General features: G+C 41.7%; 1 protein-coding gene across 1 annotated transcript in view; it reads left to right on the forward strand.

The window, feature by feature from the left end:
• The window catches only part of LOC136874928 (uncharacterized oxidoreductase YjmC), a 99753-nt gene that overhangs the window by 65625 nt on the left and 10255 nt on the right, over positions 1–23873 (forward strand). The window contains exons 4-5 of the mRNA XM_067148638.2: positions 476–630; positions 11078–11188. Coding sequence (XP_067004739.2) covers positions 476–630; positions 11078–11188 — 266 coding nt within the window. The remainder of the gene's footprint in view (positions 1–475; positions 631–11077; positions 11189–23873) is intronic.

Below are 23873 nucleotides of genomic sequence, written 5' to 3' on the forward strand. Positions count from 1 at the left end.
GCGTATAATAATAATAATAATAATAATAATAATAATAATCATGAGTTTGTATTACAGTGCGGGGGTGTGATATGTATACAGTTTGTTGTTTTACCCCTTAGTTCTGTTTCTTAATACGGGGCCGGGGATGAGGGGAGATGAATTTATATGGCACTTTTTTACGGCCGGATACCCTTTCTGACACCAACCTCAGTTGAGGAGCGAATGAAGATGAAATGAATGATGGTGAATGGAATTGTGCAGTGTAGTAAAAAAAATGTGGCCTGTGAATTGAAACTGTTCCGGTATTAGTCTGGAAGTGAAATGGAAACCCACAGAAAACTATTCTCAGGGCAGCTGAGGATGGGGTTCGAACCTATGTGTATCTGGATGGTGGTGACCACCCCGCTCGGTGGGTGTGACGTATGTAGTATTGCTATGTAATGCTAGTGAGTTGCTGACAAAAACTTTGTATTGAATCCATTTTGTTCTCCAGATTCTCTATACGGACCACACATTCGCAAATGGATGACGAATGATATTCCAGCGAATCTGAGTCAAGGGTTCGGCTGTGTCAATCCTGAATGCTTTGCACCTGGTTTTCAAGAACGGCTCAAAGCACTGATGGACTGTATGAGAAATTTGGAACCGGTACGTATTTTAATCATTAAATTTATATATGGTTGTATACCTCTTTAAAATGTTTAGTGCTCAGTTATGTTTCTGTGCGCCAATCTCTTCAGCTCTACGTAATATAGTCGTCTGACGCACGGTAGCTAAAGAGAGACCGTAGGTGTCACGCGCAGCCGGCCAGGAGTGCGTGACGTCAGCGGACTCTAGTCTGCCAGGCGCTGTAACTTACTGCAAATCAGTGTGCCAAGCGCCCCGCTTAATCTTCCTTATCACAAATACGATTACTTTGTAATATAATATGTTCACATGGAAACCACTAAGATATTGCATAAAAGTATTATTTTTATTATTTTGTTTGTGTGCTTTGATACGATACGCACAAGTTCACGACTTTCAAAAAATTCGCAAGCCTCGAAAGTACGGTAATTAAATAATTAAAGAAACAATGTGCAGACCGCAGACGAACAGCATTGCACCGGACTTCACAGCTTAGAATGAAAACACGGACACCAAAGAGAATGTATGTATGTATGTTGGGTATTCAGCCCGAGGGCTGGTTTGATCCTCTACAGCTCCACCAACAGCTGTCATAGATAGCCTAGGTGTCACTGAAGAGGCATACTAGGGAAGTGAGGAGTGAGGTAGTTCCAAAGAGAATATAGACCGATATTAACGCGCCAAACAATGCGTAGTGTAATGGGAGGGACGGTCCAGTGACGTCACGATCACGGCAGTCTACTGCGTATCCGTCTCGTGACATCTACCGTCTCTCTTCTAGTTACTGCGGTCTGACGTGAAGTCCCGCGGGGTAAACCTGGCTGCCGCGCAGGCGCCTATCTCAAGTCTCAAGGCCTGATAATAAACATAGGTTCCGTCCGCGGTGATTCTTGCGAATTCAGGTGGTGTCATGAAGTTTCAAAGTGCTAGTGCAATTGTGATTTAGTTACACATTTACTATAATGAACATAATGCATAATAAACAGTTTAATAAGGGATATGCAGGAGCATTGCACTGTCTGTCACAACTAATGTTTGTAGGCAATGTTAGGTTATGTCCTAGGTGAGAGCGTCCAGCGTACGCGTGTTTCCACGTGCTACTTGTTAACCGGCTTCAATATGTCCATCGTCGTAGCTACCAGGCAATTAGCACGATGACAACTGCAAACGGAGCAAGCTTAGGCTTCGATCACATTGGAGACACGCTTGTGCAAGTCATTTGGTGGCGCGTGCGTGCGCAAGCTGGCGTGGACAGCAATGAGCTCACACTAAATGCAAGCAGATGGAAGTTAATTATTATGAACAGGTCAGTCGAGTTGGAGATGTCAGACGATGAGGACATTGTTTTGGAAAATGGTGTTTTAAAGTTTTTATTTTTGGATGAGCAGGAACTCAGGGAAGTGTGGGTGAACGAGTATTTTTTGGACAGAGAGGAAGATGGAGAGTATGAACGAATATTCAACGATTTGCTTAGATAGCCTGATAAGTTTTTTGAATACTTCAGAATGATACCAGACAGTTTCTATTATATAGGGGGGGGGGGGGGCAAGACGGAGACATGGGGCAAGACGGGGTGGGGATTTTCTTGTCTCCATGGTGCTGCCACTGGCCTGAAAACGGAAAAAGCTTGAAGGGCAGAGGTAGGTTACACAGTTCGTACAACTTCTAGTCAATGTGAGCTGTATGTATGCGTGGAGTGGCCTTTTTACTGTTTCTCACCCCTGTGATCTTATACATCTGTATCCTTTGGACTTTGATGAGGTAAGCTGGAATTGCAATACATTTGTTCTTGAACACTATCCATTAGACTGTACCTTAATGTACATATATTGAGCTTGTGGAGGTAATTCATAAATAAATGAAGATATTTTTATCCCGTTAGTCTCAATATAACATTTGGGGTCAGACGGGGACGTCCCCGTCTTGCCCCAGTCCCCATCTTGCCCTAGTCCCCATCTTGTCCCAGTCCTAATCTTGCCCTTTGGGATAAATAGTATTTCCCCTTTAGGTACTTATATAATTTCTAGTCATATTTCATGTTTATAAATTATGTCCCCTAGATAGGCCAAGGGATCAAATACTGAGTGCAAAGGGTAGTGGATTTCTCAATCAATCATTACCGACAGCAGTGGCTACGCTGGCTAACGCGCAGCGATGGGTCATGGGGCTCTCTGTTGACTCGGTAGACGCGTGGGTTCGAGCCCTACCGTCGGCTGTCCTTGAAATGGTTTTCCATGGTTTCCCGTTTTCAACACCAGTCAAATGCTGGGACGGTACCTTCTGACAGTCCACGGCCACTTCCTTCGAAACCCTTGCCTAGTTTCATTCATCTTCATCCGTTCCATCTCTCATCCGGACGCGCAGGTCGCCCACGGGAGTCGACTTTAAAGTCCTGCACACGGCCTCTCAGGAGGTCACATGAAAAAATAGGCCATTTAAAATCCAAACATTTATACCATAAAAATGAATTTAAATTGTATTCTTGCTCATTATGCTATCTACGAGCCTAATGATGGTTTATTATGGTGTAATACTTTACGTTAATATTAGTAATTGAAGGTTATGGGAATAGATTCAAATTTAAGTATAATTTTTACTGAAAAATGCAAGTTTCCAGGCCAGTGGTAACACCATGGAGGCAAAGAAACCTCCACCCCGTCTTGCCCCACATATGTGGAGCAAGACGTGGCATTGGTAGTATGCACGATTTTTTGTGTGTGGAGTTTTTGTGTTTGACTTTTCAAAAAATATTTTGGTGCACTATGAGAAACAGATAGTGACGCAACAAAATGGAACTATTTATGAATATATTATCAACATGTATAACGCACCTGAACTACTTTTTTCTTAGCGTCCCCATCTTCCCCCCCCCCCCCCCTTCCTCTACTGGACAAAACCACACCTACAATAAGGAGGCAGTCCAATTTTCGAAAGTGTGTATCACCTGAAGAGCTCCAAAACACTACACTGTCACTGCTTCGATGGTCAGAAATCAACTGAGATCATGCACGCTTGCAACTACAAAACAAATATTTTTGTTTCGAAGTTGGGTCTGATCAAGCTTGCGTAAGCGTGCACTTGCTTGTGGCGGGCAGTGTGAGCGGCGATGGACAAGTCACCACTTGTTTCTGTCGCTCCCCTGCAGATTTTGTTTATATGTGCACGCTTGCGCACGCGCGCTCCACCAAATTACTTGCACAAGCGTGCCTCCAATGTGATCGAAGCCTTAGGTTTCTCATGGAGAACAGTGCGTTGAAAATTGAGTTAAGTGGGAATACGAGGCAAAGCAAGCTTTAACTTATATATTAAAAAGGTCGGCATCAGTTAGGGGAGTTCCACCACCTCTATAATCTGAAATCCGACCCCCAACACATTTTTTAATACAGCAGAATGTTATCCACCGGGCGAGTTGGCCGTGCGGTTAGGGGCACGTGGCCGTGAGCTAGTATCCGGGAGATAGTGGGTTCGAATCCCACTGCCGGCAGCTCTGAAGATGGTTTTCCGTGGTTTCCCATTTTCACACCAGGCAAATGTATCCCATCGTCGCCATAAGACCTATCTGTGTCGGTGCGACGTAAAGCCACTTGCAAAAAGAAGTTATCTTCAACATTCGATTATATAGTGGGGTTATTCGACGACATCTTTTGGTTATGTTCATTTTGGTTTAATCATCAGTTTAATGATATCACTTAGGGCCTGTACTACGACAACCAGATAAAAGTGCGGTTTAAATGTATGTGGCAGTTTGCACATTTATATTTTGTTTATGGACAATCTGGGAGAATATTCCGAAGTTGGAAAGACAGTTAACGCTCTTATCTGGGACTTTGCTCCTACCGGTGACGCTACTGTGAGAATCAAGATGGCTACATATCAAGATGAATCTACATCTGCATAATGCTATAATGTAATCTGTGTATATATTTATAAAATATATCACGCTTCCTGTCCAAATATCACAGAATTTTTAAAGATTTCCCAAGCTAGCAAGTTGTTGCTGTCGACTGTATAAGTTACACGCAAGCATTTTAATATGAAGTTTCCTAGGTAACCGTAAGGGTTACGGCAACATCCTTTGATGCTGCCATGCAGTTATTTATGTGTTCGAGTCACAACAGTCCAACATTTTTTTTAACCTTCTAAATGTAAGTCGATAGGGTACTAGAGGTGATAGTATACATTTCCTAATCATTAGAGTGCGTGTCAAAAGCTTGGGTTCTATTCCAAATCTATCCGCAACGCACATAGGGAGTAAAGGTAGCCTATGCGATGTTGTTCATGGCGATTCTTCCATCGAATGAGGACGTTAAGGAGGTTATATTTCTTGGACTTCATAACAACTTGTTACTAAGTATTTACACTTAGGTGAGACAAATGCTTGCCAGTTTCTATTCTAACATTATCTTGGAAAAAAGAAACTAACTACTTATTAAATTAGCAATAATAAATTGAATTAATACTAAAATTAATGATTAATTAATTAATTAATTAATTAATTAATTAATTAAAGAATATAAACTTTACTTTCGCCGTAACGCGCATCGTTGTAAATAGTGTTAGACAAAAAGCAAAATTATACCGTGTGGTAGAAATTATTCGATAAGATACATAACCTGAATCTTAACTTTTGCGTCCATGTTGTATTTTCAGTCTCTTTATTTTCTACAACAATTTCTGAGTTTCGTTACATAGTTAATTCATTTTAACATTTCTTTGTACCACGTGTGTAGATTTCGGTCTTAATACTGTTTTTGACCTGAACTTCAACACTATAGCTTAATAAGAGTCTGATATTGATGCTAATACAATTTCCAAAGGAATAGCGCTAAACAAAGGAAAACACCAGGGAACAGGTATACCTACCTTCTTTCTTTCTTTCTTTCTTTCTTTCTTTCTTTCTTAATCTGTTTACCCTCCAGGGTCGGTTTTTCCCTCGGACTCATCGAGGTATCTCACCACTACCGCCTCAAGGCCAGTGTCCTGGACTTTGGGTCGGGGGATACAACTGGGAAGGACCGGTACCTCGTCCAGCCGGCCTCACGTGCTATGTTGAACAGGGACCTTGTGGAGGGATGGGAAGATTGGAAGTGGTAGACAAGAAAGAGGGAAGGAAGCGGTCGTGGCCTTAAGTTAGGTACCATCCCGGCATTTGCCTGGAGGAGAAGTGGGAAACCACGGAAAACCACTTCGAGGATGGCTGAGGTTGGAATCGAACCCACCTCTACTCAGTTGACCTCCCGAGGCTAAGTGGACCCCGTTCCAGCCCTCGTACCACCTTTCAAATTTCGTGAGAAAGCCGGGAATCGAACCCGCAACTCCGGAGGTGGCAGCTAATCACGCTTACCACTACACCACAGAGGTGGACAACAGGTATACCACCGCGCTAAATTTCACTGTATTTTCAGTAACCTTATTACCAACGCAATGAAATGAGATGGCGTATGGCTTTTAGTGCCGGGAGTGTCCGAGGACATACTCGGCTCGCCAGGTGCAGGTCTTTTGATTTGACATCCGTAGACGACCTGCGCGTCGTGATGAGGATGAAATGATGATGAAGACGACACATACACCCAGCCCCCGTGCCAGCGAAATTAACCAATTAAGGTTAAAATTGCCGACCCTGCCGGGAATCGAACCCGGGACCCCTGTGACCAAAGGCCAGCACGCTAACAATTTAGCCATAGAGCCGGACACCAACGTAATAAAACATTACTACATATTGTGCATAAGAGCACCGTTCTTAAAATCCGTTCCGTTGGTAGCACGTAAGAAAATATTTAACTTCCAGTTTGGAAAACTGCAGTCTACGTATCTGGCTGTTTGTCTGACAGTCGTCGTACTGGCCCTGAGTACTATATAATGCACACCTCTTTGTATCAATATAAATAAATGGTGTGGAAATTAAATGTACCTCGTAATTTGTACTTACTGCTGACTCCAAGAATGCGAGAAACGCTGTTCCACTCCTTATGCAACCATGCCCCTGCTGTGGTAACCGTTAGTTCTACTGTCCCGTAGTATGGGTCTCTTAAAAACATCAGAAATGTGAGCCTCTAATGTTGAAATAATGGTAACACGCTGCCGTCTGTACGATGGCGGATGCATCCGGGAGATAGTGGGTTCGAATCCCACTGTCGGCAACACTGAAGATGGTTTTTCCGTGGTTTCCCATTTACACACCAGGCAAATGTTGGGGCTGTGCATTAATTAAGGCCACGGCCACTTCCTTCCAACTCCTAGGTCATTCCTATCCCAGCGTCGCCATTCGACCTATCTATGTCGGTGCGATGTAAAGCCACTAGTAATAAAAAAAAAATAAAAAAAAAATAAAAACAATCGCGGACAAACTTGTTTGGAAGCTGCGAGCGTAGGTAGCGCGCTACCTGGGAAGCACGCACGCGAGAACACTCTCAAGCCGTACTCATACATGCTTTATCCGCGTAAAGCAGGTAACGCGTAGAATCTTCTCGTCAGACTCAGTAAGACTGGTTACCCACTAGTTGTCCTATACAGAGTGTAAAAATAAAGTAGGACCAAACTTTCAGGGCACATTCCACATATACATTTTATTTTTTACAACTTGCTTTACGTCGCACCGACACAGATAGGTCTTATGGTGGCAAGGGGACAGGAACAGGCTAGGGCTAGGAGTAGGTAGGAAGTATCCGTGGCCTTAATTTAGGTATAGCTCCAGCATTTGCCTAGTGTGAAAATGGGAAACGACAGAAAACCATCTTAAGGGCTGCCGACAGTGGGATTCGAACCCACTATCTCCCGGATGCAAGCTCATAGCTACGTGACCCAAACCACGTGGCCACTCAGCATAAAAACACTTAATATTGTAAGACATATTTTGTCAAATGTCAAAAAAATAACATTTTTACCATTCAGACTCCCCTTGACACATACGCATGCATCGACGCGCCATCGTATTGAATCCCAGATGCGCTGATCCACATTGTGGTTAAAAAGGTAGCTTTGGTTGCTGTGGATGTAGTATATGTGATCTGAATTGAAGTTGTTCATTGAGAGTGCTGGTGCGTTGTGCGTGTGCACTGCATATAATATAGAATATCCGTAGTCAGTAACGGCGTTTGGGGGCAGGGGAATTTATAGACAACAAAAGTACCCAGATCTGACAGTTATAGAAGGGTGGTGGTGGGGGAGGGGAAGACATCAACATTAAAATTTAGCTATAAAATGATGTTAAGTTTTTGATGCTCTCTGAACGAATTTCGATAGAGACGTAAAGGTTGACAGTCTGCCGACTTAAGTGCGGTAATAATAGATAGATAGATAGATAGATAGATAGATAGATAGATAGATAGATAGATAGATAGATAGATAGATAGATAGATACTGTATTTATCCTGGCAAAGTCATACACTTAACCAGTAATTAGGGTAGACTTAGCTGCAGTTAAGAATTGTGTAATTCTTGTGTATTATTCTCTGTTTCCAGTAATTAACAACAATTTTCATCGTGTTAGCGTGTTGTAGGAATAAAAATAGTACAATTAAGTAGTATTGTAGTGTAGTAGTAGCCTATATTAAATAACTTACTGTCGTGTGTTCTTTGTGGACTAATCTAGACAATATTTCTTTCCTTTCATTTTTATTTTGCACAGAATAAGTTATCTTATTTTTCCTTTCCTTTTCATTATTTAGTAAAAAATATGCCTAAGCAGTGCGAGTGTAGGAACTGTGGATGTGGCCAGGCATTAAGGAGTATGAGGGAGGAGTTGGAGATAATTAGGATACTCTCAGAGGACAGGAAGGAAAGTAGACCTCCAAACAATGTACAGGATACAGTAGGTGAAATAGAGGGATTGGAAGGAAATGGGGGAATTGTGGAAGACAGGTGGTCTAATGTTTTAAGGGGAAGGAGATTGCAGGCTAAAGGCTCCATTCAGAATCAAAATTCAGGACAGGTGTCGGTGAGAAATCGGTACGAGTCACTGTAGGTAGAACAACCGAGGGAAGATGAGGAACAGGGAACTGTTGCCGAGAAGTTTGGAAGTAGGAGAAAGGGAAGAGTTAGGAAAGGGAGATGTGGAGTAGTGGATAGGAAAAGACAGGTGGAACAGGGTCATGGGATGGAGAAAAGGGAGGAGGAAGTAGCTTCTGCCGCTGTCAGGAAAGATAGGACTGACCAGGAGGGGAGGGGATCAAATGAGGTGGGTAGGGTTAAGGCTCTGGTCATGGGGGATTATATTATTAGACATGTCGGGAAAGTGTGTGGAGGAAAGGGTACCAGGGTAGAGTGTTATCCAGGAATTAGGTTAAGACAGATGTTGAAGAAAATATTCGTTTATAAGAAGGGGAGTTAGGGATTGGAATAACTTACCAGGGGAGATGTTCAATAAATTTCCAGTTTCTATGCAATCATTTAAGAAAAGGCTAGGAAAACAATAGATAGGGAATCTGCCACCTGGGCGACTGCCCTAAATGCAGATCAGTAGTGAGTGATTGATTGAGTATCAAAATTAGGTAGATAACTGATTACATATTACTAAAAAGTAAGCTGGAAGTGGTTTTCCGTGGTTTCCCCCTTCTCTTGACTGAAACAATATTCATTGATGACTGTTTTGTATTTTCTTCTTTTCTTCCCAATATCTCTTCATCTTCACGCTGTGTTCCTTTTGACGTTGTTCAGTCCATCCTGTATTTATTCGGGTAGGCTTTACAAAAAATTTGTGTTTGTGAATTAAGGTTCTGAATTTTATTCTATCTTGAATGGTTTCTACATTGACGCCAATTTCAATTAGGTCTTCACTGATTTTTTTTTGCTAGTGGTTTACGTCGCACCGACACAGATAGGTCTTATGGCGACGATGGGATAGGAAAGGCCTAGAAGTTGGAAGGAAGTGGGTGTGGCCTTAATTAAGGTACAGCCCCAGCATTTGCCTGGTGTAAAATAGGAAACCAGGGAAAACCATTTTCAGGGCTGCCGACAGTGGGATTCGAACCTACTATCTCCCGAATACAGGATACTGGCCGCACTTAAGCGACTACAGCTATCGAGTTCGGCTCAATACTCTTTGATCATCAATGAATATTGTTTCAGTCAAGCTATATCTGTCTTCTTCAGGATAGAGGCGCAGTTGTTCACCCGAAAGGAGATTGGCTCGTTCCCTACCAGGGAGTCAAGACATTTAGAAACGAGACTGCCAACTCTTGGAGAAACACATGCCACTGTGGTTACCTCAGTCTACAACAGAAATTAGTATCAGATTAAATCCGGGACGTGAAGGCAGCCACGAATAGTGCTTTCCGCTGTCAAGGTTCGCAGAAGCCTTCACCTTTCACTAATCCACATGCCTGAAGACTTTGCCTTCATTCTTTGACCTCACTTCATACTACATTTTATGCCAGTATTTTCTTCTAACATGGAATTTCCCTTCTTCGCCTATCTTCAGATCATAGTCAGGATTCTGACTTTCACTACTTTCACTAAGTACTTCTCTACTCATTAATATCTAAAGTAACTCAGCACTCAAATAGCAAGTCTTTTATTGAGACAAAATGCTCTTACTACTTCGAACTAGGCCGATGACCTTCGATGTTAGGCCCCTTAAAACAACAAACATCATCATCATCATCAACATCATCACTACTTCGAAGTTATAAATTTGTACATTATTACATCTCTCACGCGTGCTATAAATTCTGTATCTCAAATATTGAGTATCGCACTAAGTGATGCATTATTGTTTTTTTCCATCAGTGAAAACTGGGGCTATTTCTGAGGACTTGGATCAGCTCTGTGTTCGTTTGTTCATTTATTCATATCTCTCACTTGGTTTAATGTTTTGCTGAAGTTCCGAGTCGTTGTTCGTATTTCATGTACAAGCATCGCAAATCTGTGAGGAAGAATAGTAAAAGCCTGTATAAACAATTGATTATGGAGGACCATTAAGTTGTGTTTACTAGCTTCAAGGAAAATATTATGATAAGGATAATGATGCACTGCAATAAAGAGTGAAGCTTGACACTAACAGACTTATGCATCGCAATCAATTAAAATAATCTCGTATGAACACTAATATCTTCTTCTTGATCTGCTTACCCTCCAGGATTGGCTTTTCCCCCGGACTCAGCGAGGGATCCTACCTCAACCGCCTCAAGGGCAGTGTCCTGGAGCGTGAAACATTGGGTCGGGGGATACAACCGGGGAGGATGACCAGTACCTCGCCAAGGCAGCTTCACCTGCTACGCTGAACAGGGGCCTGGGTGGGGGATGGGAAGTTTGGAAGGGATAGACAAGGAAGAGGGAAGGAAGCAGCCATAGCCTTACGTTAGGTACCATCCCGGCATTTGCCTGGATGAGAAGGGAGAAACCATGGAAAACCACTTCCAGCTAATCACGCTAACCACTACACCACAGAGGCGGACACTAAAATATCAACTTGGATAAAATATAGTATTAACACTCCCCTCTTTGATGACAGAAAATATATGTGTTACAGATGGACCCTAAGTCACCCGTTCAAGTACCAGGCGACTTTGAGAGAAACAACATGAAAAAGGCTGATTCTTTAGGAGGAGTTCCCTATGACACTGTATTGATGGACAAGATGGTAAGTTCCTTCATGGAAAAGAATAGCTGAATATAATCTAGGAAAGTTCGTTACATAGATGGATCCATGATAAACAAAAACTTATCCATTGACAGGTTTAAACGTTCCGTTTTCTTATTGATTACAAGTATTATTGTACTCTACTGCACAGGTTTAAATGTTTCAGAGAATAACTTGATTTTAACATATTTTCAGTATATAGTTCCATAATATTGAATATAAATTTAGAGAAGCAGTCATAACATCTTTTTGCCGGGCTGAGTGCTCAGACGGTTGAGCGCTGTCCTTCTGACCCCAACCTGGCAGGTTCGATCCTGGCTCAGTCCAGTGGTGTTTGAACATGCTCAGATACGTCAGCCTCGTGTCCGTAGATTTAATAGCACATAAAAGAACTCCCGCGGGACTAAATTCCGGCACCTCGGCGTCTCCGAAAACCGTAAAAGTGGTTAGAGGGACATAAAGCAAATGATATTATTATTATTATTATTATTATTATTATTATTATTATTATTATTATTATTATTATTTCGGGGTATCTGTGGAACGCAGAGAGGTGAAGGAAGGTGCGGGCTTGAACGGGTCTAACTACAATATCAAGAATTGAATTAAAATTTTAAAGGTTATATTTCTTTTAGAATATCAAACTTAACTTCTTCACTGAGTGAACATAACAACATGACAGGTACAATTGGGAACATGCATCATTTTCAAAAATATTTTTTTTGAAAAGTACACTAATGAAATAGTACGTAAACGTATTACATTGTGGTATGTTGCCTTGTTTTCTACCATTAAAAAATATTTAATACTGCCTTTCCGCAAGGCGAGTGAAACGGCCTCTGACGTAAGCGGCGCGCTGTGACGTCACGATCCAGTACCGCATGGAGCTCTACCAGCCGTTGTGCATCAGCCGTTGCTAAAAGCCGATTGTTTATTATTCATGATCGCGAATAACTTCGATATGACAGAAGAAAGGTTCAAAACAGCACAGTCAGACAATCTACCATGTATAGATGTCATCATTCTTGAAAAATGCGACTTTTGTGGCCGCAGAAATTCGCGGATAACAAGCAAGTTTGTAAGTGGCGTCTTTTATATACGTGCAATGTACTGTAAACCATAGTATTAGGATAACAACGAACCTGGATAGATATCACATCACTTTCAACATTTCTTTCTAGACTGATTCCCCTATTAAAGAATAACATTACTAATGCTGAAAGCCCGAAAATGTAAAGTAAGAAATCGGATTTCAGCACTAACATAAACATATAGGTAGCATTATAGTACTAGTCCGCTTCTGTGGTGTAGTGGTTAATGTGTGCCACTCCCGGAGGCCCGGTTTCGATTCCCGGCTCTGCCATGAAAGTTGAAAACAAATAGTACGAGGGCTGGAACGGGGTCTACTCAGCCTCGGGAGGTCAACTGAGTAGAAGGGTTTCGAATCCCACCTCAGCCATCCTCGAAGTGGTTTTTCGTATTTTCCTACTTCTCCTCCAGGCACCTAAGGCCACGGTCGTTTCCTTCCCTCTTCCTTGTCTATCCCTTCCGATCCTCCCATCCTCCAACAAGGCCCCTGTTGAGCATAACAGGTGAGGCCCCCTGGGCGAGGTAATGGCCCTCCTCACCAGTTTCATCACCATACTCAAAGTCTCACGTTTCAGGACAGTGCCCTTGAAGAGGTAGAGGTGAAATCCCTCGCTGAGTCCGAGAGAAAACCAACCCTGAAGGATAAACTGATAAAGAAAGAAAGAAAGAAGGAAAGAAAGAAAGATCATAGTACTATAGGGCTATAATCTATCATTCCCAAAAATATATATATTTATGGTTGGGACAACTGGCCTACCCACTTTCGGGGCCCATGAAAGAGAATTAAATATCTTTGTGGAGGGAAAAAGTTAAACATGATAAAGGTAAATATGACTTCATCTAGTTTTCACAAGTCGGGCTGAGTGGTTCAGACTGTTGAGGTGCTGGCCTTCTGACCCCAACTTGGCAGGTTCGATCCTGGTTCAGTCCGGTGGTAGTTGAAGGTGCTCAAATACGTCAGCCTCGTGTCGGTAGATTTACTGGCACGTAAAATAACTCCTGCAGGACTAAATTCCTGCACATCGGCGTCTCCGAAAATCGTAGAAGTAGTTAGCGGGGCGTGAAGCCAGTAACATTAATTACATTTGGCTTTTAACAAGCTGAGCAGATCAGGAAAGAAAAGTGTCCTGGTGACATTTTAGTCGCTCAATACAGGAATGTCTTTGGGTGCTGTGACTTTATTTTTTTTTTTTTTTTGCCGTTTGCTTTACGTCGCACCGTCACATAATGGCGACGATAGGACAGGGAAGGCCTAGGAATGGGAACAAAGCGGCCGTGGCCTTAGGTACAGCCTCAGCATTTGCCTGGTGTGAAAATGGGAAACCATGGAAAACCATCTTCAGGGCTGCCGGCAGTGGGGTTCAAAACCCACTATCTCCCGGATGCGAGCTCACAGCTGCGCGCTCCTAACCGCACGGCCAACTCGCGCGGTATTTTTACCCTTCGGTTTATTGACGTGGCTTGTATAACCTAAAACTTAGGCTAAGTTGGATTATATTTTAAACACCTACATCACTATTTTCACCTGTGTGCAATTATGTTATTTATTTCATTAATATTATGATAATTATTATAATTGAGCATTGTTAACTTATAAGACTCCAACAGACAAGCATTGGTTTTGTGTAGAGTTATACATTTGTTAAATTCACGTCGTTTCCTTTCATGCTGTACACGCCTATTCTTTGTTACATTATAGGGTATGTGCTATTGCACATCGGAACTCTACATCATTTATAAGTTTTCTGCCTCACTGTCTGCGCAGGATTCATTTTAAGTCTAAAATATACCACTCAGATTATTATCCAATGTATAGACCTCGAATTTAACCATACTAGACACTAACGTAAAGTAGAAATACGCGAAGTGTATCCTGCTTCTCACAGCACACTACGTGTTATTTCGTCTGCTAATTCAGTCAACCTGTACGATGACGTCAGGCCAATGAGATCGCGTACTTGCGTGACGTGACATTTTCGTAGATTTTTATCATGTTTGGAGTTATTGTTTGTACATTCTGATCACATTTTTGAATTCTGCATGCAATTTTGTATCAGATTAGCATATTTTTAATTAAAACCCCGGATCATGCATGTTCCCTATTAGCAGTCTTGAAACAATACTTAGAAAATTCCAGATTAGGGATTTTTTTACAGCTTTGGGCTTTAAGCCCTTAGTTTACAAATTCAGAGATACCGGTTCCAGTTTAAAAACTTACAAAATCTCAATACTGTAGTTAGACAGGGACAGAAATATCCCGATTTAAGAGCACTTGCTCTCGAAGTTACAATATCTAGCTTTGGAGAGGCACCCCTCACTATAACAAAACTTTTAAAAGAGCTTACATGCTCTTGATTTCTTACAGCCCACTCAAGGCAATATTACATCAAAATCTTACACTATCTGGCCTCACAAGGCACGATTTACAAATGGAAATAGTTTTACACAGGGGTATCTAGTACCCAACCTACTGGGCCTTTGCGGAAAAAGGACAGGTTAAATGACTGGCCCGAACACAAACTGAATGGAGGCGTATACTTGCTCTCCTAGATAATGAAATATTAAAACAACAGGACTCTGGGCCCGATGAAACAGGGGCTAATCCCAAGCTACTGAGGTGACTCGCATGGAAATAAATTTAATACATTACAGGAAGGTAAACAGTTACGAAATCGTAGTACCTCAAAACAAGATGATGGGGAGCTCGAGAGGGTAACTCACTCTCTATCCCCGATTTACAGTTAAAGACTTTATGAAATTTTTACATTAGCCGAAAGAAAATTTACATTTTAGAACATTTTGTTACATAATTAAAAATTCGGACCTTCCCCTCGGATAAGTATGCGGAGTTAGCTACAGAAAATGAGAATTTACGTGGCCATTACTTGGTAGATATTCTGCCGGCCAAAGAAAGAGGCGCCCCGCCTCCTGCCTTAACACACATACTCAGAGAGATAACGATCAATAGACAAGGAAACTTGAAAAGCCGCAGTTTATATACCCTCAGGGAAGGTTCGAGAGGATTCTGGACTAATCCGGACACACCCTTTCATTTTTATTGGCAGAACCCAAAAGTTACACACACACACCCGGAAAGAAGCCTGTGATAAGCTGAAAATTAATTTTAAAAATTTTCATTGGCCAGATTCAAAATTGGCCGAATGACACAGAAGTGTTGCCAACCCAAAAATAAATGAACATAGATTCAGTTATGAAAACTAGAAATACGAAACTTCTTTAAGTTATAAGTTCTTCCACCTTGCAACAGAGTGCGTGACCAGAGTTTGTAAATTGACATCTATGGAGGAAAGTTTAAACTTCTTGAAGTAAACAAACACAAGGCAAATAAATCCAGTTAGTCTAGGAAACTTCACAACAACACAATTACTCAGTACTTCAGTAGTGACATCTTCTGATTAAAGTCTCAACTTTATGTAGTAGCAATTTCACATTTTGGTCGATAGAGAAGTTCATTAAGGCGCTTATTATTATTATTATTATTATTATTATTATTATTATTATTATTAATCTTTCTTTACATACCTTGCACTTACGACCAACGCCTCTTTGCATTTGAGTTCTGACATAATCCGTACAAAAATATAACTTTCTCTTTTGGATGAAATAAAATTAGTGTAGTTTTTTTTTTCAACTCCCAGTTTTACCCTTTATAAAGGTTTAAGAAAGAAAATCATATGACATTTAAACGAAATTTCAAGAGCACAGAATAATAACAATAATTATCATGTCCTTCTCTGTTTTCCGAGAAAGGAAGATTATCGTAAATATCATGGTATTGCCGTGGTATCACATTGCTCTGGTACAGACGCAGGAGATGCATGTTTCTGTATATTCAGGCTGACAGAGAGGTAGTCTTTTCGTGTTCGTATTCTTGCATCTAACCTGCACGTTCTGATAACTGTCCTGTTCATTAGTAGAAGCTTTGTACATTTCATCCATGCTGTTTTTTTTTCCTTTCATTGATACTGAAGTTGTTTCCTATATATATTGTAACGTGTAGGATTGGACATATAGGGTCAAAAATCAAATTTATTTTTTAAATCTATAATTAATCTCTGCTTTAAAATGACATAAAAATAATTTTTGTATGATACGTGGAAGTACTTTTTTAATTTTTTAAATTACTCATACATGAAAATTCAGCTGGTAGCCATCATGGACCACGGCGTTATCCCTACGGTTTCAGTGTGTGGTCTGTGTGAATACTCAGGAAAGTAATTACTATACAATTACACAGGCACACAATCACGCTAGTACGCGCTGCCTCTGTTCTCCCTTCTTAACCACACTAGTTCTTCACTCAGACACTTACAAGCTAAAACAATCACGCTACATTCACTTCTGTAACTGTCACTTGAACACGACTATCGATTGACGATTGAAATCAATGTACAACATAAACTGCCGCACACTTCACACTTTACGCGCGCAAGACAGCCTCACAATTCTGTACGAGGTACGAAGTTCACACACACATGGCAGTCTTCGTTCGCAGTCCCTTGTTGTTCAGCTGCACTGTTCTTATTGCCTATCAGTTCACTTACAACAGCACTCCATTTTTCCACAGCACACATTCCACAGCGATGTCACTTTCAGAACTGAACTGTCTCTATCGGTGAACCGCTGAAGCTCGTCCAGCCTGCCTCAAATAGGGAGGCCGGTCCTTCCAGTTACTTCCGGAGATGAGGCGCCTCCACGATCCTTTCGAAAGCGAATGCTCTCGATTCACCTTCGAGTGTTTTCTTACCACCGGGAGGTATCCCGTACGATAACGGGTGACGACGGTTGCGTTGGCAGTGAGGCTGGCCTTACACGCCTTGCTCGTTCTGACTGGTTGGTGCAGTCGCGAGAGGACGGCGCTCTAACTCGGTGACGTCAACTCGCGGCTGATCCAGGCTAGGGCCTTTTATTCATTAATTTCTTAGGTTTACCTGATGAGTCAGAAACTCTCTCTTGCACTGGAGAGGCAAGCATTCTATCTTCGAAGTGAAATTTTACACCAATTTAAATGAGATTTTGCGGCAAGAGTTCTTTCTTTTCCATGTTATTGAAATGAAGAAGGAAGACGTCAGGAACTACCAGAGCACGAACCCAAAAATAATAAAGTGTAATTGTAATGACGATGAAAAATACTTTCAGATCAGGAAAGTTGCAGCAGTCAAAGTAACCAAAGGATCAACTGAATTATTCTACCAGAATACCACATCCGAGCTGGAGAATATAAAAGAGTGGAATTGTTAAAGAAGATGCCTGGGAGAAGAACTAAACATCATAGAGATCCTACAGCTGTATTCTTTTATATTACTACACTGATGGCTGAGCTACCAACTTTGTTTCATGAAGGAAAGGACATTGCTGCACTGAAATTACGAGACGTTTTTACCAATACGTTTCGTAGCATTCTCGTTTCTTCCCAACACTACCTCTTGTATTTACCTCCATTTTTTCTTCACATGGTGGTCAACTTTATGGTTTCTAACGTTTGAATATTCGTTCATTAATGCAATTAACGTTGGGATTAAATGGGATTCATACAATAAGACTCTAAAATAATAATGAAATCGAGAAAGTATAACATATGTGTACAGTGTTCAGCATTGAAGAATTGAAAATAATTAGTTTTAAACACCATTCTGTTAGCAACAAGGATGTTTACAATCCAGCCACCTTTATATGTGGGATAGCTCCATCTAGCACTGAAAGGCTTACCAACTCAGAATGCGAGGCTTTGTTAAATTGCGTGTAGATGGCAGGTGGGATACTCCACTTACTTGAGATGGTATGAGTTGCCCAAATACCCCAAAAATTCCTTTGTCTCAAATGTGTGGATTAGCTCTCTCTGGCGTTAGGCCCCTCAATTGTTTATAATAGGTTATAAAATTAACCGAGGGCCTCTGAATTTATTACTGGTGTTAGACCAATGGGTCCTCATAACCTCTTAGTATAGGAATGTCCGGATTAGGATCCTCTATTGGAATGATCAAGTCTTTTAAGCTGGGCATGTTTTACGTTCCCAATTCATGAACGGATTGAGACGCGCCTAATTTCTTAGCACATTTCACGAGGCCGAAGTGCTGAACAAAAATAAAATAAGACCACGCTTAACATCCAGGTCACCGGTCCCTCACAACGGCACTAATCACTAGTAAAATAGAACCATGGTGTTCCTCATACAGTGGTACTAATCAAAGGTAATGTAGACTCATAGTGTTTCTCGCATGGTGGTACTAACAACAGGTAATGTAAACCCATGGTATGTCACACACGATGGCACCACTCGCAGGTAGCACAAACCCATGGCGTTTCGCACATAAGGACACCATTCACAAGTAACGCAGACCCATGGTGCTCCTCACTTAGGTGTACTAATCACGGGCGCCGGTATTGCCGTGGTGTTCCTCACTTGGTGGAACTAATCACAGGCCACGTATACTCGTGGGGTCGCTCACATAGTGGTACTAATCATAAACAATGCAAACCCACGATGCATCACACATTATGGTAACGACCACAGGCAACAAAATCCCATGGTGTTCTTCACATAATAATACTGCTCTGTGGCAACGCAGACCAATGATTTTCCTCAAATAGTGCTACTAATCACGGGCGCCGCTATTTCCCGTGGTGTTTCCCACATAGTAGTACTAACCGCAGGCAACATAGACCCATGGTGTTGCACTTAAAGTGGTACTATTCATGGGTAACGCAGACCATACTGAACACAGTGGAACGGACCAGTGGAGTACACACGACGACATCGTTCACAAGCAAGACTCAGACCCATAATGTTCCGCACATAATGGTACTGCTTCTATATAATGTAGACCCTCGCAAGGTGATATTAATCGTAAGTAACGTCGATCCATGGTGTTCCGCACGTAATGGTACTAATCACAAGTAATCTCATGGTTCTAATGTCATCATCCCTTGGTCGCCCCTTTTAGTCGTCTCTCATGACAGTCAGGGGATACCGGGGGTGTAGTCTACGTTTGCCTCCCCCTCCCACAGGGGGTAGAGAGAGGGGGAGGAAAAAAGGGATCCGACACTTCGAAAAATGAAGTACCACACAAAGAAAGACAAGGGCCACGCCTGGTATACATCGAGTCATCTTCATTTTGAGTGGGGCTCACGATAGGACTGACCACTACAATTCTCACTGGCAAGTATGAAACAGGTCCTTGCCTCATGCACTGTTGCACTGGGGTATTAATGAAGGTGATAATTTTATTTCTTTCAACTTTCCATTTACCAATCTCTAAAGCTAATCACAATGAGTTTCATACACCAGATAGGGGAAGTTGTTGCCAGCCCATCTTCTTTCCCTGGGAGTGGTTAGCAGTATTTAGCATTTGACTAGAGCACAGTCCTCTTGTTGTTGGGTTTCTGTATGAAGTTTATACTGCAATGAAAAGTCCATTATTAAAGTTTGGTCATGTTCATCAGAAAAATATCATTAAGGATGAAAGTTGCCAGACATGTAAGAGTGCATCAAAGAGACAGGAATCGGGCAAATTTATGTGCATGGGTTGAGGACACAGATCGATTTGAATCTACTTAAACATCGAAAAGCGCATGGCATGATGCCTATTGTAACCTTCGACGGCCATAAAGAGGCCCATCTCTATTATCTTAAGATCACGGGACACGGAAATTTGGCGTGACGTTATACACGACAGACTGCTTTGCATTGGTGTAAATTACCGTTTACAGACGGATGTTACAAGTGTCTCCTTCCTGTAAATCAGTGACAGCATGTCTGACATGCAGTTGGGAATGTGCCAGACACAGCTTCTACTAGAGCAGGGCCTCTCAGGGTGCATGCACCAGTGCATTGCACTGTGCACGGTGCAAAGGACGACTTCGCTTGGTTGACCAGAGTGCAGACCCCCACTCCTTGATTTGGAGCAATAGCGCTCTCTCTCTCTTTCCCCACGCCTGTCTCGCTCGCTTCGCCTGTCCCTCTCTTCCTCACTTGCTCGTAGCGCTCCAAATCCGAGCTGAGTTGAGCCGAGTTTAGCCGAGTAGCCCAGAGACGAAGCGTTGGTCCCAGCCGATTCGACTGGGACCGATGCACTGTGCACAGGAACTCTGCGCCTTAGTTTGCACGCGTGAGTTGGGCGTTTGAGAGGCTCTGTACTAGAGCAACACAGTGGCAGCTCGGTGAAGCTTTGGAGTAGCATTTCGTGAGTTCACCATATGCTCCCCCTAAGCATTTACGGAAAATATTAATGCTCCTCGAACAAACTGTGACACCTTGTGACTAGCGTTTCTTCACGGACAACGGTTAGGGTACCCATTGTATGGACATTTCTTTAGAATGTCGACATATCCCAACTAGAGTGGCCACATTGCTCCCCAGACTTCAATTGCTGTAGGTAGCGTGTCCTTGTGGTGCTGATGCGACTTCGCAATCTTCAGAAGTTTCACATAATCACTTTGAAGAATGTGGCAAAACTGGGTCAACAATGGACTGATGGACTGGTACACTCAAAATCTGTAGTATTTCGTGGCCAGAAATATTCATTTCTGGCAAGAAATCAGTACAGCCCTCAGAACTACCCACTACCTGCTTACACACTCTCTCTCATTGGACACATCTATTAGACGCGTTAACACATGCACGCATCTAAAGAGTGAGGGGAGGTGGATACAACGGAAGGTGGAGGATATCTAGCATGCACGAAACATACGCGGAGGGGAAGGTACTTGCTTCCCCGCCTGCCCACACGTCCAACTGGCTCGACAATGAGGGGAGGGGAATGAAGGGAGGAACCACACTCCTCCTTCAAGGCAACAGACGTAATGTGTATGTCAACTCATTGAGGGTCAAATTCTCCAGTTTCTTTGTAATTCGTGTGTGCGAGGTCTGGCTGAAATGTTAGCGGTCTCGACTATGATTTCATTATCAAATGGCATCGCGCTCAACCACTGTAAGAAAGAATGACCCTTATTTTCGTCAATATAGGCCCTGTTAAATACTGCTACTACTACTAGTAATAATAATTGTTATCCTCAAAAACCAAAGTACAAATAATCTGGCATTAAATAATTATCATTATCAGAGGCGCAAGGGCGTTTGGAAAACCGTTCCGATGAAGTTATTGTCAGCGTTGATCAAACAATTAAATGCATATTTTGGGGGTGGGATTACATCGTGCACACTTTATCGCAATTAAATTATAGTTAATTGTTTTCCTTGATTAGAAAAAGCTAGTATAGCCAGAATGTTTAACCACAGAAACATCTTAATCAGTTCCCGCAGAAATGGAGTTAGGAGTGGCCTCTGAGTGCGCAACGTCGCAAGCCAGATCTCCTGGAAGACAAACACATGTGCCGTTGTCTTCGTTACTTCTCCTTCATCCTCAGGGCTAGCCAAAATCTTCGCCCAAACGTCACCTCTTTCCTTTTCCACCCGGAATTCTTGTGATCGCGATTGTACATTGTGTCGAGGTCACGGTCATTAGTTTTGACGCGAATTAAGTGCTGCGTGGTGTGGATTGTCGAAATAAATTACAAGTATCTAGTGAGTACGGGTACAAAATTTTATGGTTGACATTGTTCCCCCTCCCATGCATATCACAGTCTAGTCCAGAAGTTGTCGGATATGCTTCCTAACTGCGAACGGATTTCAGAACGCTATTTAGGGATTAATTATTATAAATTCTACACTGCATGAATTTATTTACACCCACAACTCTAATGTGAACAAATTATGGCAGGGAGATTAGATTACACACTGACAATAGAATTTTGATGTACGGTATTTGGTCATACTGGTGAGCAAAATGGGAAAAATTCAAGAATGTGAAAAAACGCTACATCATGCATTGTAGGCTACTTATGTAAAAACGTTACCCCAGTAAAGCATATGATAAGAAATATTGTTTATTACTCGTAAGAACATAGAAAACAAATAAACTTATTTTTAAACAATCAAAAGAGATTGAATACACGGATGGAATTGGAAAAGAGTAGCTTACTCAAATGGTCATGTCCACAGTTCAACTGATATGATAAGTCTTTGAAACAATCTGCATAATTTTTCAAGCACAGTGCTGCTCGGTCATGGTTATCCATCAATGGCTGCTAATTTCAGATGGTCACCAGCCGTAAAACATAGATTACACGGTTACTAGGTAACTTGTTTGGTCATCCATCCATACTTTACATCACAGCCAGCACAGTTACACTTCTAACTCCAGTAATGCATAAGTTTTCAGATGATCCCCAACCAGAAGACATTTATGTCAAAGGGAAGTACGAATATATTTGCTCCAACTCCATCTTTAGAAAACACAATACGCCGAGCTGAGTGGCTCAGACGGTTGAGGCGCTGGTCTTCTGACCCTAACTTGGCAGGTTTGATCCTGGCTCAGTCCGGTGGTATTTGAAGGTGCTCGAATATGTCAGCCTCGTGTCGGTAGATTTACTGGCACGTAAAAGAACTCCTGCAGGACTAAATTCCGGCACCTCGGCGTCTCCGTAAACCGTAAAATAATAGTAGTAGTGAGACGTAAAAACAAATAACATTTTCAAAATATTAAAACACAATGAAGAGCAGCTTCATATTTTCATGTCACATTATTATTATTATTATTATTATTATTATTATTATTATTATTATTATTATTATTATTATTATTATTATTATTTGGACTTAAGTCTTGAAGTATTAACGAAATTATCATCAAATAGAACACTATCAAGAAGTACTTCAAGTCATTGCTGCCCATAACCTTCAAACATGAATCTGAAAAGTGCCTCTGCATTATGTAATAAGAAACGCTACATTCATATTTCATGACTGTTTAGTAAAAAATATTGCAAATTGAACATTAATAGACATTTACGGTAAAAGATAAATACTATATACTGTGGAGAGGGCAGTATTTTTGTCAAACTTCAATCAACAGCGAATCACCTAGAATTATATTTCGGTGCTCTAGAGACATGTTTAGCCACCATGACACATTGTCCAACTGCCTCAGGCAAAGATAACATAGCACATAAATGGAGAAAATTATTGCCCCTAGTCCCCTGTAACATGATTTCTGGAAGTACAGATGTCAAAGATGTTATTTACAGTACATAGTTAGGTTACTGAACTACAAGAAGAACATTACGTAGCGAAAACGCTACACAGTGCAGTGAAGTGTTGAAGATCATGCGTGAATTTCGAAGTTACAGACGAGGATTAAAGAATTTCAGTACTTACATGAAATCACTGAAACTTGACCTTCAGCAAAATCCAGAATTTTCCGAAAGAAATTTAATGTTATGTTTTGACTTCATGAAAAATTTTCCTTTACCGAATATACGCAGTATCTTCCTCAGGATTTTTCTCTCTTTCTCCAGTTGCTCTGCCCTATGCCTTCCTAGTGCCATCGTCTCGGCCGCATACAGAACTGCGTTCCTCACTGTTGCCTTGTAGTGTCTGATCTCCGCGTCCGGTGATATTTTTATTTTATTGTACACATCTTTGGTCGCAAGATAGGACGTCCTCTTTTTTTATCTTCTCTTGTACCACCTCGCTGCTCCTGTTCCTTCCTTTTATCCTTGTTCACAGAAATCGCTT

This window comes from Anabrus simplex, chromosome 5, assembly GCF_040414725.1.
Source record: "Anabrus simplex isolate iqAnaSimp1 chromosome 5, ASM4041472v1, whole genome shotgun sequence".
Taxonomy (NCBI): domain Eukaryota; kingdom Metazoa; phylum Arthropoda; class Insecta; order Orthoptera; family Tettigoniidae; genus Anabrus; species Anabrus simplex.